The 16,348-nt window shown below is 59.4% G+C and overlaps 1 protein-coding gene across 1 annotated transcript; it reads right to left on the bottom strand.

The window, feature by feature from the left end:
• Window positions 1–3,864: 3,864 nt before the first annotated feature.
• LOC308044721 (uncharacterized protein C15orf39 homolog) lies at window positions 3,865–15,079 on the bottom strand (the record flags this gene model as incomplete). The annotated part of the gene is made up of 13 exons (XM_080351589.1): window positions 3,865–3,903; window positions 4,119–4,241; window positions 4,327–4,436; window positions 4,824–4,978; window positions 5,324–5,382; window positions 5,653–5,777; window positions 5,854–5,990; window positions 6,228–6,286; window positions 6,416–6,519; window positions 6,880–7,034; window positions 7,344–7,402; window positions 7,809–7,942; window positions 11,974–15,079. The coding sequence occupies 13 exons, from the start codon at window positions 15,077–15,079 to the stop codon at window positions 3,865–3,867; spliced, it is 4,365 nt and encodes a 1,454-aa protein (XP_080207715.1).
• Window positions 15,080–16,348: the final 1,269 nt, after the last annotated feature.

The raw sequence follows: 16,348 nt of genomic DNA, 5'->3' as shown, positions 1-16,348 counted from the left end.
TGCACACGCTCAGCTGGAGCTCGTCAGCTCTTTCGCGCCTACACGTAGCAGTTAATGTCTCACCGCGGTCCCCAGTGGAGCCGGCTCACACAGAGAGGTTCGTTGACACACGCAAACAAGTGCAAAGCTGCAAACGCAACACCGAGTTCAAACACACGAACCGCCGCTCCTGTCCCGCTGTCCCCGCACGGCGGGTAACGAGCCGCCCCCACCTCCGCACCCGGCGGGCGGATCCAAGGGACGGGCCGCGATTGGGTGGAACTGAAACGGACGGGGGGCTGGATTGGCGGGGCCGGGAGCAGTCTCGGCTCGGGATTGGCTGAATGAGTGAGGCGGGCGGGGCCGGAGACTATAAAGTGCGTGGGCGCGGAGGTGTCAGTGTCACTGTGGAGCGGCGCCCGCGGGAGCTGGTGGCGTTGCGGCTCCGCGGGCTGAGGCCGCCGGTGAGCGCTGGGAGCGGGAGCCCGGGGAGCGGGGCGGCGGGACCGCGGCTCGCGAGCCCGCGGTTCCTGCCGGGGAGAGCGGCTGAGGGCAGGAGTGGCGCGGGAAGATGCGGCGGAGGAGCGGGGCCCCGTCCCGCCGGCTGCTCCCCGCTGGGATCGCGCAGCGGAGGTCGAGGCGGTGAGGGGGCCGGTCCCGAGTGGGGCCGAAGGGGGAGCTGAGGGTGAAACGAGGGAGGCCCGGGGGCGCTGCGGGGGCCAGACCCGGCTCCCCGTGTGACTCGGGGCTCAAATAATGTAACTCAATTATAACTGTTACTATTTTTTTATATTATTATACGCACAGTGTGTAATAACTTAAATAATGAAGTGTAATAAGGCCCAGTAAAGTTTCCCCGGGGCAGGTGCTGCCCCTGCCCGTTCTCCCCATGCAGGTGCCCCCAGTTCACAAGCACTTTGGGTTCGCTCCCCGTTCCCCATCACCCCGGGGGTTCCAGCCCCACCCTGGGATCCCGCTGTTCGCAGAGCCGGGAGCGGAGCCGCAGGGCTGCGCTTCGGGCCTGGAAACCCACGGGGGCTGCGGGCTCGGGGCTAGTTCGGGCTCAGCCCCCGCCCCAGCGCTGCCCCCGGGGACGCGAACCGAGGACCCCGCGGCCGCTCCGGGCTGGGCGGAGCATAGAGGGGCGGGGCCACCCGCTAACGCCTGTGATTGGCTGGCGACCAAGGCTCTATTTAGGGCCTGCCACTCAAAGCGATATGGGGACAGTGGTGACAGCTCGTATTGGTGTGTGAGTGATGACAGTGACTGATTGACAACCTTGTCAACAGCTGCAGCGCCGCTGGGAGAGCCGGGAGCAGCTGCCAGAGGAAGGAGCTGGAGCCAGGACAGATCCTAGAGCTGAAGCTGAGACGGCACAGAGCTGAAATCACAACGAGGTACAGAGGGCTGGAGCTGAAATACAGAATGTGGGCTGGAGCTGAAATAAAAAGCTATAGGGCCAGAGCTGAAAGAATCACTATAGGGCTGGAGCTCAAATAAAGCTTGTGGGAAAATACCAGAGCTGAAAAATCACTGTGGGGGTGGAGCTACAACATCCCAGAGCTGAACTGCAGCCGGGAGCTGCGGAGCCAAGAGAAACCTGCGGGGCTGGAGCTGAACTGACGGAGACCTGGAGCTGAAATGAAGAGTCTGCAGCATGGATGGAGCTGAAATAAAATCTATAGGGTTGGAGCTGAAAAAATCACTGTAGGGCTGGAGCTGAAATCTCACAGAGTTAAACAAAAATAAAGCTTGTGGGGAAAAAAGGGGTCAGAGCTGAAACAAATCTATAGGGATGGGGCTTAAATAAAGATCTTGAGGCTGGAGCTGAAATAAGGATCTTGGGGAAGGGGCTGGAGCTGAATTTAAATCTATAGGGTTGGAGCTGAAAAAAATCACTGCAGATCTGGAGCTGATACAATAAAGCTTGTGGGAAAAACACTGGAGCTGAAAAATCACTGTGGGGCTGGAGCTGCAACATCCCAGAGCTGAACTGCAGCCGGGAGCCGCGGAGCTGAGAGAAACCTGCGGGGCTGGAGCTGAACTGATGGAGACCTGGAGCTGAAATGAAGAGTCTGCAGCATGGATGGAGCTGAAATAAAATCTATAGGGTTGGAGCTGAAAAATCACTGTAGGGCCTGAGCTGAAATCTCATAGAGTTAAAAAAAAAAAAAAATAAAGCTTGGGGGATAAAGGGGGTTGGGGCTGAAACAAATCTATAGGGATGGGGCTTAAAGAAAGATCTTGGGGCTGGAGCTGAAACACCATAGGGCAGGAGCTGAAATAAAATCTATAGGGCTGGAGCTGAAATAAAGCTTGTGGGAATAATACTGGAGTTGAAAAAAATCACTGTAGAGCCAGAGCCAAAATAAAGCTTGTGGGAAAAAACACTGCAGTTGATAACACCACTGTAGGGCCTGAGCTGAAAAATCACTATAGGGCTGGAGCTGATGCAATAAAGCTTGTGGGAAAATACCAGAGCTGAAAGAATCACTGTGGGGCTGGAGCTGCAACATCCCAGAGCTGAACTGCAGCCGGGAGCTGCGGAGCTGAGAGAAACCTGCGGGGCTGGAGCTGAACTGATGGAGACCTGGAGCTGAAATGAAGAGTCTGCGGCATGGATGGAGCTGAAATAAAATCTATAGGGCTGGAGCTGAAATAAAGATGCTGGGGCTAGGGCTGACATGATAGAGAATTGCAGCTGAAATAAAGATACTGGAGCGGGGACTGAAGTAAATGCTACAGGGGAAAATCAAGAATCCAGGTCTAGGACTGCAGTACAGAATGCAGGGCTGGACGTGAGATGCTGAGGAGCCAGAGCTGAACCACCGACCGTGGGGCTGGAGCTGAGCGGTGCCGGGAGGAGCATCCACCAGTGGAGGACAATAAATTGTTTTGGGGCAGGGATGCATCCCCCCCCGGCCCACGCAGCCCCACTGTAACAGGAGAGAACCCGGTGGCTGGAGGGGCGGCTCCGGGGGGTCAGATGGGGCCGGGCAGCTCCACTGCTCAGCCCCGGGCCCCTGCCCAGGAGAACCTGCTGAGGAGGTGGAGGAGGATGAGGAAGGTGTGGAAGCACAGGGAGAACCGCGCTGTAATCAGTGACAACTTCGGGGCTGGGGAGGAGGAGGAGGGAGGCGGAGGAAGGAGCCCCCAGGCTGCAGCACTGTGAGGGTTTGCTGGCACGGAGGCTCTGCCCTGCCTGACCTTTGATTATAAAATAAACCATCGAAATTACCTTTTGGAGTGTGTGTGTCTGCATGTACAGCTTGCCTTCTGCCTCCACACAGAGCTCAGCCCCACACCAGGGAAAAAAACAAACCCCACAAACAAACTTTTGGGTGAAAATCCTCACTTTGTAGGCAGCACTAAGAGCCCCCATCATTGGGTGCTGTGCCTGTTGGGGTGAAGCAAAGGCCCCAGTCCAGAACTGGGAACAGCCCAGGGCTTGATGTCCCCAACCCAGCTCAAAGAGGGACCCACTTACTTGGCCTTTTAATTCCCTGGCACTAGTGTGGAGTTAGTCAGGAGCTAGAGAAGACCAAGCTCAGCTTATTGAAGCCCATTGGACCAGCAGCACACAGCCTGGGGTGCTCAAAGCTCTTACACAAGCCTGAAGTGTAAAACCCATCACAGAAGCTGGACCTTAGTGGGTAGGAGCTCAGCCCCACCCACACAGCAAAAGCAGAGACCATCCATAGCTGGGTTTGACAGTCTAAACAATTTAATAAAGTTCAACAAATTAAAAGAATCATTTCTTCATCCGTCTGAGCCAATATCCTTCTCAAGAAGGATTTTTAACAGCAGGGAGAGCTTCTCAGCATCTCCGTCCCCCCACCAACCCCTTTTTAGGCTCCTCCCCACCATCAGCCGCATCTTCTCTCATCAGACAGAGTCACTTTGCATCTGAACATTCTCTGTGCCCTGCAAGGGAGAGGGAGAGAAGTCACTGTGCCCACCTCCAACAGGGGCAGGGACTGAGGGCTCCTTCTCCCCAGCCCCCCAAGAGCTTTCTCCAGCTCCTGACATTGCCCAGGACCAGCACCAGATACAACAGGGACCTGCAGAAACACCAGCTGGGCTCCAAAGCTCCAGCTCTGAAGCACAAACTGACTCCAGGGGCTGTAGAAACCACTCACCTGCTCAGAGGTTCTCCGGAATCCTTGGTGCTCCATTTCCAGGTTCTGGGTCCCCGCTTCAAGGTCTCTTCTGTCCCACAGGACCACCACATCCCGCCAGCCAAGCCTCTTGTTCCTCAGACACTGGGGAGGAGGGCACAGAGCTGCAGCCTTGCACCCCATGCCACTCCCCCAACCCAGCAGACAGATAGACAGACATCACCCTTACCACCAGCAGGACGATGGGAGCGGTGATAAAGCAGAGGCTGCACACAACAATGATGGCCACGCCGTACTCTGGAAAGCCTGGTTGGGACGGGGGGGGCTCCAGGGTGTCCTCTGGAGCAGAGTGCAGCTGTCAGCACAGCCACAGAGGCTCTGCCCGGCCAGGGAAAGCCACCCACCCTCCTTGGGGACACAACTGGCAAGACACAGCACTCCAGTGTGTGTTTGACACCCCCCTGCCCTTTCCAGAACCTCTTTCCTCCCATCCTGTGCCCCCACTGCAGACAGGTCTCTCCAGCTCCAGACCCCAGCTGTGCCAAGGGACAGGGCATGGCTGATCCTGGAATCGTACTTCCTGACCACCCATTGCAGGCTGGTCACCTCCCCAGCCAAGATATCCCCCCTCCCACTGCATAAGAGATCTGGATCTAGTGGGCTGCAGATCTCCTTTGCTCACACACTGCTGGGGTTCACATTCCACCCCCACAAAGGGCAGCTCACCTCCCACAACAAGAGAGTAGGGGTCCACCTGCAAGTCTGAACCAGCCAAAGCCTTGTTGGACCCAACCGAGAGCACAAGTGCCTCCAGAACCTCCAGGCTGGTGGGAGCAGGGTGCTGGAACACCAGGTCCCCATGGCAGATCAAGGAGCCAGGCCTGTGGACAGGGGGGGGAAGGAGCTCCAGGTACCGCTGTGACCCCTCGCCCAGCCACATGCTGGGCTATGCCCACGGGCTGGTTTTGGCTCAGATGAGCTCCCCAGAGGGTGTCTCTCCACTCAGGGGGGATTGGTTTTGCATCTGCTCTTTGGGATGGAAGAGACACCCCTGTAGGTCCAGCAGGTCCCTCCTGAGACAGCAGGGAAATGGTTGACCTCAGCTGCAAACCCTCCTGGGACTCAGATGAGACACCAGACAGCCATGACATGCTGGTTGATGACTGTGGGGAGACCTCCCTGTCTCCATACACCCCTGTCCCAGCAGACCCTCTGCTCCCACTCACAGAAATTCTCTTATCAGCAGTTGCAGGAAGCTCCTGTGGTCCCTCAGGGCCCTCACCACCTGCAAGATAGTTTACTCAGCTCAACATCAGCCTTCAGGACACTTCACCCCACCAGACCACCCACCACCTCCACAGCTATGGTGGAGCTGGGACAACCACCACAGCAAGGACACAGAGCAGCTCTGGCCCTGCTGCACCTACAGCTCCCTGGATGTGCCATGGTGCTGGACCTGGGGGTCTGGCTTGGGCACCCCAAAGCTGTCCCACTTCCCCCAGCGGTGCTCAGCACCCTGGGAGGACCCCAGCCCCCTCCCACCACCCACACCTACCGCATCACCCAGGTCTCTGGTGAGCTCCTGGTGCTCTGGATCAAGTGGATCCTGAAGGTGCTCGCTGAAGTGCCTGTTGGTGATGAGGAAGGAGAACGGGTAGACCTGGAGGTGAAGCTCGGTTCCTGAAGGGACAAGAAACACGTGTGAGGGGGAGCAGAGCTGGCAGTGAGCCCCACTGCACCCAGGGACCGTCCTTACCCTCCACCGAAAGGGACAGCAGGTCCACAGAGCAGTTGGCCAGAGCTGTCAGGGCCTGCAGAACCTCTGCAACATCAGTATGGGCAATTGTGTTGAGACAGATGTCTCCATCAATGTCCAGGTACCCATGGAGGTCTCTAAGGGGAGAGAAAGGCTCTGAGCAAGGCAGGAGGGCTGGGGCCAGTCACACCCTGGCTGCTCTTTCCTCAGCACCCACAGCTGCTCAGCAACAGCATTTGCCATCAGCTGCACGTCACCACCCAGCACCACTCGTCCTCCCATCTCTGCAGCACAGCTAATTAGCTGAAGAGCACACAAGAGGTCACAAAGGTAATTTACTGAAGAACTTTGGAGGGGGTAGTTGTGTCCCGTACCTGAGCTGGGTGATGTGCACGTTCCTGACAGGGTAACGGGCACTGAGACACCGAGTCACCTGGATGGAGAGGAGACAACAGCTCACCCACCGCCCCTGCTTTGGTGCTCATGACCCACCCTGCAGCAGAGCAGCCTGTGCCTTCTTCCCAAGCATCATCCCTTGGAAGGGCCACCAAGGATTCCATACCTCACTGGTCAGGCTCTGCAAGGCTTCTGTCCTGCTCCTCCCGAGCTGGAGGGCAGTGAGGGAGAAGGACAGCTTCTCTGGGTCGAGGTTCTCCAGGCTGAAGCCTACAAGAGTTCAGGAGACAGTCAAGCCCATCCCTGTTCCTCCACCTTCACTAGGAGATCTCAGTCAGCAGAAGCCACAGAGCAGCTGAGGGAAGGTGGGCACCTTGTGTGGTGGGAAGGGCTGGGCATGTCCCACCTCCCAGGAGAGAAGCAGGTCAAGGAGGAGAAGCCAGGGAGCTCAGCAGAAGCTCTGGACCACACAGGTCCAACTGCTGCTGATGTGGTCCCCAGCAGCCTCAGCAATGAAGGGCTTGGAATGGTTTGGGAGACAGGAGGTTCAGTGAAGCCTGAAGTCCAAGTTGGGCAGGTTTTGGCTTGGACAGATGTGCAGGGAGGACAATGACAGCAGCAGCAGCTTACCACCCGACTGGATAGAGTGGGGCTCCAGCTGCCAGCTGAAAGGTCTCCTTCCCCTGCTCGCCGCTGTGACCAGTGTCCGGATGAGGTGGGAGCTGGTGGGAGCAGGATTGTCCCCACGGAACAGAGCCTCCCCTCGCACCACCACAGAGCCATTCCTGGGACAGAGAGGAGCTGATGGGCCCCAGGCCAAGGTTGTTTGGTCTGCACAGCCAGACCCCTCTTTAGGAGCAGCTTTAGAGCCCCCTCAGCCCACAGCAGCCACTCACTTGCAGAGAGGTCTCAGGAGGCTTCATCTGCAGCCTCAAACACCTTCAACCAGGGAGCCCTTGGGATGGTGCCCTGGAGGGAGCACAGCCCCTCAGCCCCCGCTGCTGTCTCTGGGGTGTTTTGCTGGACCAGCCCTTCCCTCGAAGCCAAACCCACCCCTCTCCATGTGTCACCCCAGGGCAGAGCCGCACACTCACAGGAACTCGAGGACGTTGGCATGCAGGAAGGTCTCGTAGGAGGACAGCACTTGGTTTAGCTGGAAGAAAGCAGCGCCCATTAATAGAGAAGTTTTGCAAATTCCCCTGTGTGAGGAAGGCACGTGCAGGGGTGTGCGATAAATAGAGGGGAGTCAGCTGGGTTTGCCCAGGGCAGGACACGCTGGTGGACACCAGAGTCCCAGAGATGGCCCAGCCGGGGCCCCCACCAGACCAGAACCAGCACCAGGAGGGAACACCCGGCACCATGGGGTGCGATGGCCCTGCCAGAGGTGCAGGGAGCCCAGTCCCGCCTCAAACCCACCACCCCAACCCAAAGCATCTCCACCAGCCTGGGTGGGTGACACACCAAGCTAGAACCGATGCAATCCCCAAAGCACTTGCTGCAGCAGCTTCCCAGCTGCACCCAGAGGCACCAGAATCCCCAGCAGCAGCTCCTGCACTCACCAGCAGCCTCACTTCTTCCTCCAGCTGCCGGTACCTCCCCGAGGAGCTGTTGCTCAGGGCTGCGGTGTAAGTGACGCCCAACAGCCGGAACTGCAGCGGCAGCACATGCAGGAGCTGAGCAGGAGAGGGGAGCCCTGTGGGGTGGGATGTGAGGGGCTTCACCCCCGGTTTGCTCAGCAGCTGCTCAGCAGGGGTAAAGTTCTCTCCTGTGGCTGCAGGAAGATGCTCTCTGGCTGTGGACCAAGTATCAGGGGTCACTCCTGCGGAAGCATCTGGGGTCTGAGAGCTGGGTGGGGAGCTGGCAGCACGTGGAGCTCCAGGAGTCGGCACGTAGGATGGAGATGGCAAACCTGGGGTGCTGGTGTGGTGCTCAGCCTTGGATTGATGCTCAGGAGCAGGGTTCTGGGAGCTGGGAGGAGGCACAGAGCTTGGGCTGGTGTGGGAGGGCCCTGGAGGTCCTGCTGGAGGTTGCACCGGTGCTGTCCTGGGCTTGCTGTGCCCAACTGCTGCTGCCACCGCTGTGGCCCAGTGCCGCCCCACAGTGGGTCCATTCCCAGGTGCCATGGGGAGGAAGGGATCTGGGCGCAGAAGTGGCCTCCGGGCAGATGACCCCAGGGAGGAGCCGTGTGTCACACCTGCAGCTCTGGGAGAGGGGCAAGCCACCATCACAGCTCCATCCTCACAGGGGACTCGGGTTGCTCTGGGCTCTGTGGGGGCAGCAGGGGCTGTCCAGCTCACTCCAGCCCCAGCAGAACCTGCAGCACTGGGAGCCCTGGTCCAAGAAGGCAAAGCAGAGCCCTCAGTGGGTGTCAGCAGAGTCCCATGTGCAGGGGAGAAGGACGGGTCACTTCTCATCCCAAAGGTGACAGTAGGTCCTCCAGCCTCCTCTGTAGGGAGCAAGGGAGCCAGTTCTTGCGGGTGGTTGACAGCACGAGCCAGTGTGGCACTGGGAAGGGACACCCAGACAGGGGCCAGAAGTTCAGACCTGTTTTCGGGGACCTTGGCCAAACCGGTGTCCATGAACAGCTCAGCTCGGCCACGCAGGGAGGTGCCAGCAGGCTGTGTGCCCCAGATCACCTCAGCTGTCACAGCAGAGGGGACCCATGCAGTGCCAGGCTGGGTTTCAGGCAGGCTGGGTGTCCTTTCTGATGGTGAGCCCAAGGGGACCCTTGGAAGGGACATCAGGGGAGAAGCAGCAGGATCCTCATTCCCAGGCAGGCCATGGCTTGTGCTCACCTCCTGCTTCTGCCCACTGCAGCTCCTTGCTGTGGCCACCGCCAGCATCCCCAGGTTCTGTCCCTTGTCATTGGCACCAGAGGACACATCTGCTACCCCCAGGCAGCAGCCTGGAGTGCCTGCAGAGCCCACCAGCATCCCACCATCTTGGCGCACCTCTGGCTGGGTGAGCAGATCTCCACGTGTCACCACCACATCATCACTTGTCCCTCTCCATGAAGCTGGCGAGCCTGGCCAAGTGTGGGAAGGGGCCAGGGAGCCGTGGATGGGAGCAGCCAGAGCCCCCAGGCTGTATGGCAGCACAGTGGCAGACAGACAGACAGACAGCACTAGGACAGCTTTGCACCGCAGCCCACTGGCAGCAGGACCCAGGGCTGCAGCTGCAACCTCTTCTCTTTCACCATGGAGCATCATTTTTGGCTGACAGGCAGCAATGTTGGGGGGGTCCAGTGGCCTGAGCCCCCAGCTCCGCCTGGGAGAGGCCATGGGCAGAGCCCAGCTGTGGGGAGACACAGCAGAGCATCAGGCAGGGGTCCAGCTCCCCCCACCCCAGTCACAGCTCTTCCCCAGAACACCCCATGGACAGGAGTTCCCTTGGTCCCAGCAGCACCAAGCAGCTGCTCCAGCCCAGCAGAGCTCGCGCCAAGCCCCAGCATCACCTGGGAGGCTACTGGTCACCCCATTCCTCCCCAAAACCCCCCCTCGGCCCATGCAGACCCCCCTCACCTGGCAGCACCCAAGGAGCAGAGAGCATCAAGTCCCCTGCCCATCCCAGGGCTTTTAACTGGTTTCCCAGGGGTGGGAGGAGGTGACTACATCCCAGCTGCTCCCAATTAACACACCAACTCATTAGCCCTCCCACAGGTGAGAGTGTCTCCCAGCTGATGGGTCCCAGCTTCCCCCTGCTCCTCATCCAGCTCACGGCCCCGGGAATTGGTTCCATGCCTGTTTCTCCAGGCAGGTTTTGCCCCATACACCACAGATACCCCTCGAAATGCCCTGTTTGCGGGGAGGGGGTCATGGCGATGCTCTCCCACAGCCAAGCTCCAGTAATTTGGGCTGAAAAATGTGGTTTGGGGTGTTTGGGTCCCAAGATGAGGCTGATTTGTGCTTCTGGTGGGGGCTGACAAGGGGGAGGGTGTCTTGGGGACCACGTTGCATCAGCCTGGGGACAGGACCCCAGCTTTGGGACATCCCTGTCCCCACAAAGGTGCCACTGTGCCCACACTGGCAAGCAGAGAACAGAGCACGGCATGTTTGAAAACAAGCCAAACCCTTTTAATCGGGCGAGGCACCTTGTGAAATCCGTATTCTTACAAAATATTAAATAATGCAAAGGAACTTTCTTCCCTGGAACCACATATATATATATATGTATACAAAATTATGATAGCATTAACACTGCTTTCCAAATGGCTGTACAACACCAGGCACAGACCTGATGTGTACAACCCAGTGGAAACCAGAAAGGCACTTGCAGAAAACACGGCACCTTTTGGCTAAAAAGAGTTTATGGTACAGTTTGGGTATTTTTTTTCCTTTTTTTCCCCTCCATTTTCTTAATTTAAAATAAATATTTCCTGTAGTGAAATAAAAAAAACAAATAATAATAATCCTCATTTTGCTCCTCCACGCCCTGCATCAGTTGGAAAAACACCTGAGTGTTGAGTTTGTAAGGCCGCTGCTGTGCGTCGCCGCTGCAGACCCGGAGAGTCCGTCTGTCCGTCCCTGGCTGCCGGGATCCCTCCCGGGACGCCCATCAAGCTCTCGGTGCTGCGGGATGGAAGAATTTCTCCTTCCAAGCTCTCGCAGCATCGCTCCCGCTCCTGCCCCTCTGGTCACGCCAGGGTCGCTCCATCTCCACCAAGGTCATCCCCAGATGTGCATCATCTCCCATGTCCTCGGATCTGGGTTGTAAAGTGGTTTGGTTTTCTTGAACAGTCTTTAAATCTTTCGTGCAGCCCTTGTCAGCTGCGATCGGGACTGAAAGGCTCAGCCTGAACAGCATCGCTGCTGCTGCCTTGGGCCAGCACGGTAAACAGGTGAAGCCATGAGTTTAAATAAAAAGACAAATATAAATTACTATTAAAAAAAAAACAACAAACAACAAACTTGAAGGCAGCAGCTCCTTATAAAGGTAAATGCAAAACATTTTAAAAATGTCTTCATTTAAAACAACAACAAAAAATCAGTCCTGCAACTACAGAAGTTGCGATTCCCTTGACCCGTCACGTTGTGTGAAGTCTGCGTGTAAAGATGAAACGCCAGGAGGAAGGTGGGTTTATTGGGCACGATTTATGTAAAGCAGGGAAGGCGAGAGGAGGGGACGTGGTCGGCCAGCCCCGCAGCAGCCAGCCTGTCCCCAGGGCTGTGGCCATGGCCACGCTCCTTCTCTGGTGGCTACAAATGCTCCAGCTCCACCTGCCCCATCCTGGCGCCGTGTCCCTGCCAGGAGGGCACCTGCTCTGGGGACGAGGGGGACCGTCCCTTTTCCATCCTCGCAGGCAGGCGGCTCAGCTGTTGCCCATGGCATGTTCTTTAGTGGCTCCTTTCCTTCGTGCTCCCCATGGCTGTCACTGTGCCATCAGCTCCCCGTGCCTCACACCAGAGGAGTCACCTACTTGGAGGGACGCTGGTCGGCCTGCGAGCTCCAACCTGTAAGAAATAAGGTTGCTGGCAACCGCCTCGAGCAGCAGCAAAAGGGCATTGGACAGGGTGGAGTGGTGGGACTGTCACCAGTGGGATGGGACACCTGGGGAGAAAAGCTGAATATTCTGCTCTGCAGGTAGGACAAGGATGCTGAGGGACCATATGATGCTCCTACCCAACAGCAGCATCTGGGAGGCAGATACAGCTGGAGCTTCCCTGGGAGAGTCCCAGGGACCCACATGTGGCACCAGCCCTCCATGGGAGATACCGGGCTACCTACCGAGCTGCTGCCGGATGGAATCATGCCAGTGGAGGTTCAGCAGGTCCGGGTAGATGTCGGGGAGCTGCTTGAGAGCCAGGAGCTTCAGCATGCGCGAGGTGCAGCTCTTCAGCTCCAGGTCCCGCAGGTGCCTCTCCTCCGAGAGCGTGGTGGGACGCAGCTCCACCTTGTGCTCCTGCAGTACTTGGTCAACGAAGGCCCCGGGGAGCTTGGGGAAGAGCTTCTCCTTCACCACGTGGATGGGGATGAAGATAGCCCCTGCCCGGACCACGTGGGGGAAAGGACACTTGCAAGAGAACATGAAGGTCTTCAGCTGAGACAGCAGGTTGGCGAGGAGGGCGGGCACGTCTTGGAAAGCCAGCCAGATCTCCTTGCCTTTGGTGCGCTTCTGAGCTTCGGGGACCTTGGAGCCGTTCTTGGGCTTGGGGGGGGATTTGGGCGTCTCTCCCAGCTCCTCGGCCGGCTCTGCCCTCTGCAGCCACTCGCGCAGGAGCTGCGGGGAGGAGCGGGACACGGAGCAGGAGATGGTGTGGCAGAGGGAGGCGTGCAGGGAGGCGAAGTCCTGCCCGGCCGGGGGCTGCGGGGGCTGGCGCTGCCCGCCCGCCCAGGCGCTCTCCTCGCCTGCTGCTCGGGGGGCTGCGGGCAGCGGGGGCTGCGGCTCCGGGTGAGCCCCCCGCGGAGCCGAGGTGCTGGGCTGCAGGGCTTGGGGGCTGCTGGCTGGCGGGGAGGCAGGGGGGCTGCTGGAGGGAGCTGGTGGTGGCGGGCTGGGCTGGGGGGTGTGGGGGCTGCCGGGTGGACGGGCAGACCCGGTGCTGGGTGGGAGCGAGCGCAGGATCTTGTATTTTTTGAACATGAAGGCTGCTGAGCTCTGGAAGTTGCTCTTGTAGCCAGAACTCACCTCCAGCAGCAAGGGTGGCGCTGGGGGCTTGGCCTCCTCGCCCTCCCTCACTTTCCCCCCCAAACCCTCTTTCTCCCGCTCTGCATCCTCCCTGTCCGTCTGTCCAGCAGGTCCCTGGGTCTCCCCGGCTCTGACCAGCCTCTTCTTCAGGCTGAGGTCCAGCACGGTGTCCCCGGGGACCAGGTCCCTGCTCCCCGCCCCACCAGGGCTGCCCCCCTGAGACCCGGAGTCTTGGGGCACAAGCTTTGACTTTTCGGGGACCCTTCCACAACAGCTTTCCCCTTGTCTCTGGACCACGCCACTGCCCATCTTCATCGTCCGGCCAGCCGCCGTGCCCGTGGGCAGCAGGCTGGACGCTGCCGAGACATCTCCGATGGCAGTGGGCTCCCGGCTGCCCCCCATGTTTTGGGGTGGGGTGTCCCGCTGCAGATGCTCCCTGGAGAAGGGGACCTGGGTTGAGCCATCGGTCCCCTCCAGGTAGTCTCGGTACGGTGCCAGGCTGAAGACGTTGTTGATCACGGGCATGGGCGGGGAGGGAGGAGGGACCTCGCTGTCCCTCGGGTCCTTCAGCCCCTCTGGAGGCGAGGTGGACGGAGCAGTGGGGACGAGCTCCTTGGCTGCATCCTTCACCTTGTCAGCATCTCCCTTCCCTACAATGATGGGAGCCGGTGGTCCCCTGTGGGGAGGTTCCTGGGGGGTCGGGCTGGCTCTCCTCTTCCCCAGGTAAGGGGGCTCCTGCTCCCCACGGCTGGGTTTCATCCAGCCCCCTTCTCCTTTGGGCAATGTCTCCGTGAGCCCACCAGAGCCCCCAGACACTTTCTCGGAGCCACAGATGGGTTGGAAAGCGCTGTTCTGCCTCACTGTCACTTGCCGCTGGGGACTTTCCGCCCGGTGCCGCTCGCAGCCCGGCTCGGTGCTGGCAAAGGAGGTACCGAATGCAGCTGCATCACTGGGGCTGAAGGCAAAGCCGGGGCTGGGCAAGTAGCCGGCTCTCCGTGGCAGCTCAGCGTCCCTCGGCAGGGCTGCCGACTTGGCGGGCGGTGATGCCACCCCACCGGCTGTCCTGGGCACGTAGGTGTCCAAGGGGCTGGGAAAGTAGCTCCTGGGGGCTTGAGGCTTCAGGTAGGAGCCAGGAAAGGGCTCCCCACTTCCCGCAGAGCCAAAGGCTTTGTAGGCATCGGGCAGGGTGCTGGGCTGTGCCTCCACGGCGTGGGGCGGCGGAGGGTAGAGGAGGGCGGCCTTGTGGAGGGGCAGTGGGTAGTGGGTGTGTGGGTAGCATGTTGGTGGCCTCTCCCGCGGTGCTGGGCTGGCAGCGGGTGGCTGGAGCTTGGGCCAGGGGTCCAGGCTGAGGCTGGGGACCTCGGGCACCTTCCCCTGGCTGTGGGTAGCGGGGCAGCTGGCTTCCAAGAACGGGGTGTCGGGGGAACCCCTGTATTTCTCAAAGGCGGTGTAATACGGGGAAAAGGTGACAGGGGAGCCCACCTTCTCCTTGGCGGGCAGCGCCAGGCTGGGGTGCAGCGGCAGGAGGCTGGGGTCGGAGTGGGGACCCCTCCTGTGCAGCCCGGTGCCACCACGGGACTCGCCAGGGAGGAGCGGGTGGCTGGCGGTGGGCAGAGCCCAGTCGGCATCCCCCCGTCTCTGCTGCAGGCTCCCGGCGCGGGGTCCCAGCGGCAGGGCCATCCTGGGGTCCACAAAGCACGCCGGGGCTCTGTACACTGGCTTGGGGACAGCCAGGGGGGCCACCTTGTTCACGGCCACCGGCTTCTTCACCGGGAAGGGGTGTCCTGGCGCGGGCGGCGGGCTGCCCCACTTCTCCCTCGCCATCAGCAGCTCCCGCATCAGGCCGTCCTTGCCCTTTTCGGCGCCCGGGGGCTGCAGCCCGGCCCCCAGGCTGTCGGGGCGGTAGAGCAGGCAGGTGAGCAGCGGCCCCTCGGCCGGCACGGGCTGGCTGCCAGCACCGCTGCCGTAGGGCAGGTAAGCGGCTGCTGGGCTCCAGCGGGCCAGGGGCTGCTCGGGGCCATCAGGGCTCTGCAGCGGGCAGGCGAAGTAGGAGCCCTTGTAGTTGAAATGGTTTTCGGAGCCAGGGTTGGGCAAAGGGTTGGATTTGCAGAGGCCATTGGGGAAGCTGACAGCGGGCTCCGTCTCCAGCCGAGGTAGCTTGTTGAAAATCACGGGATCCAGGGACTCCAAGTGCCGTTTTGAGGCCATTTATATGTTGCTGCCAGCGTCCAGACCAGGGCATGCAACAGGAGAGGTGAGCTGGCCCTCCTGAACAGGAGAGAGAGAGAAAATAAATCATGAGCCAAGCAAGTCCCCATGGCAAACGCTCAGCGCGTGGTGGAATGGCACGGGGTGACACAATACTCTGGGAGCTCCCCCCAAAAGTCAGTTGTTGGCTGGAGAAAGCATGTTGATTTTCACATGCAGCTTTTCCTTATTCATTTGCAGCGGGGGGGACCCTCTCCCTTACAGTTTCTTCTGATTTTGGGTGCTGGCCCACAGTGTCAGGCAGTACATGCCAGCAGGTGGAGCTGGCAGACTGTCCCGGCATCGCCTGCCCTTCCCGGGCATCACCCGCATTGCAAGTATGTCCCCAGTATCACCCAGCATCGCCCCAGTACTGCCCAGCATCTCCTGAGCATCCCACTGAGACACCTGAGCATCGCTTGAGCCCCAAGAGCATCACCGGACCTTTGCCCAGCATCCCCCCAGCATCACCTCAGCATTGTGAACATCAAGCATGCCCCAAGACCAGGCTGAGCATTGCTGGACCACAGCTCAGCATCCCCCCAGCATGGCTAAACATCACCCAGCGTCTCCCAAACACGGCCCAGCATCCCCAAAACCCCCAGATGGACATACTGTGGTGGGATCCCATGTCTGTTCTTCACCCCACCATGGTTTAGTTTTGTTGTTGTTTTTTGTCTTTTTGTGGCAAGAGGTAGCAGAGAAGCAAAGAAGGAAATGGAGGAAGAGAGGGTGGAGATAAGATAAAAGCCTTGTCCACAGAAGGGGAAATGAAGTAGATAACTGGGGAGACTTGTGAGGGGAGATAAGAGTGCGGTGGCTCTGCTCTGCAGCACGGTTGGAACCCAGCACCAAGCTGCACACAGGGACCGGGGGACAGCCACACCTCAAAACCAGTGTTTTGCCCCAAAACAGCAGCTCTGGCATGACCGAGTGGGCTGCACTCCTCTGCCATTCCTTTGGGTTATTTGTTTTGTTCTGGTTTTTGTCCCCAAACTCCAACAATATCTCACTTTCCGGGCGGGATGCTGCTTCCCTGGACTCCTCCGCACATCGAAGGCTGCCGAGTGAAAATCTCTTTGGAGGGTCAATGCCTCCCTGTGGTTGAGGAGGCAGCTCATCTCCCCGCCTGCACCGCAGCAGCAGCTCCCCGAATAAAGGGGTCACAGGGTAAGCGCATCATTTCCAACAGCTTTATCCTCAGGAGCCTCAGGGTCATTTCCAAGACAT

This window comes from Nesoenas mayeri (assembly GCF_963082525.1).
Source record: "Nesoenas mayeri genome assembly, chromosome: 11".
NCBI classification, from domain to species: domain Eukaryota; kingdom Metazoa; phylum Chordata; class Aves; order Columbiformes; family Columbidae; genus Nesoenas; species Nesoenas mayeri.
The sequence above is the reverse complement of the archived record's forward strand: the minus strand, read 5'-3'. Positions and strand labels throughout refer to the sequence as shown.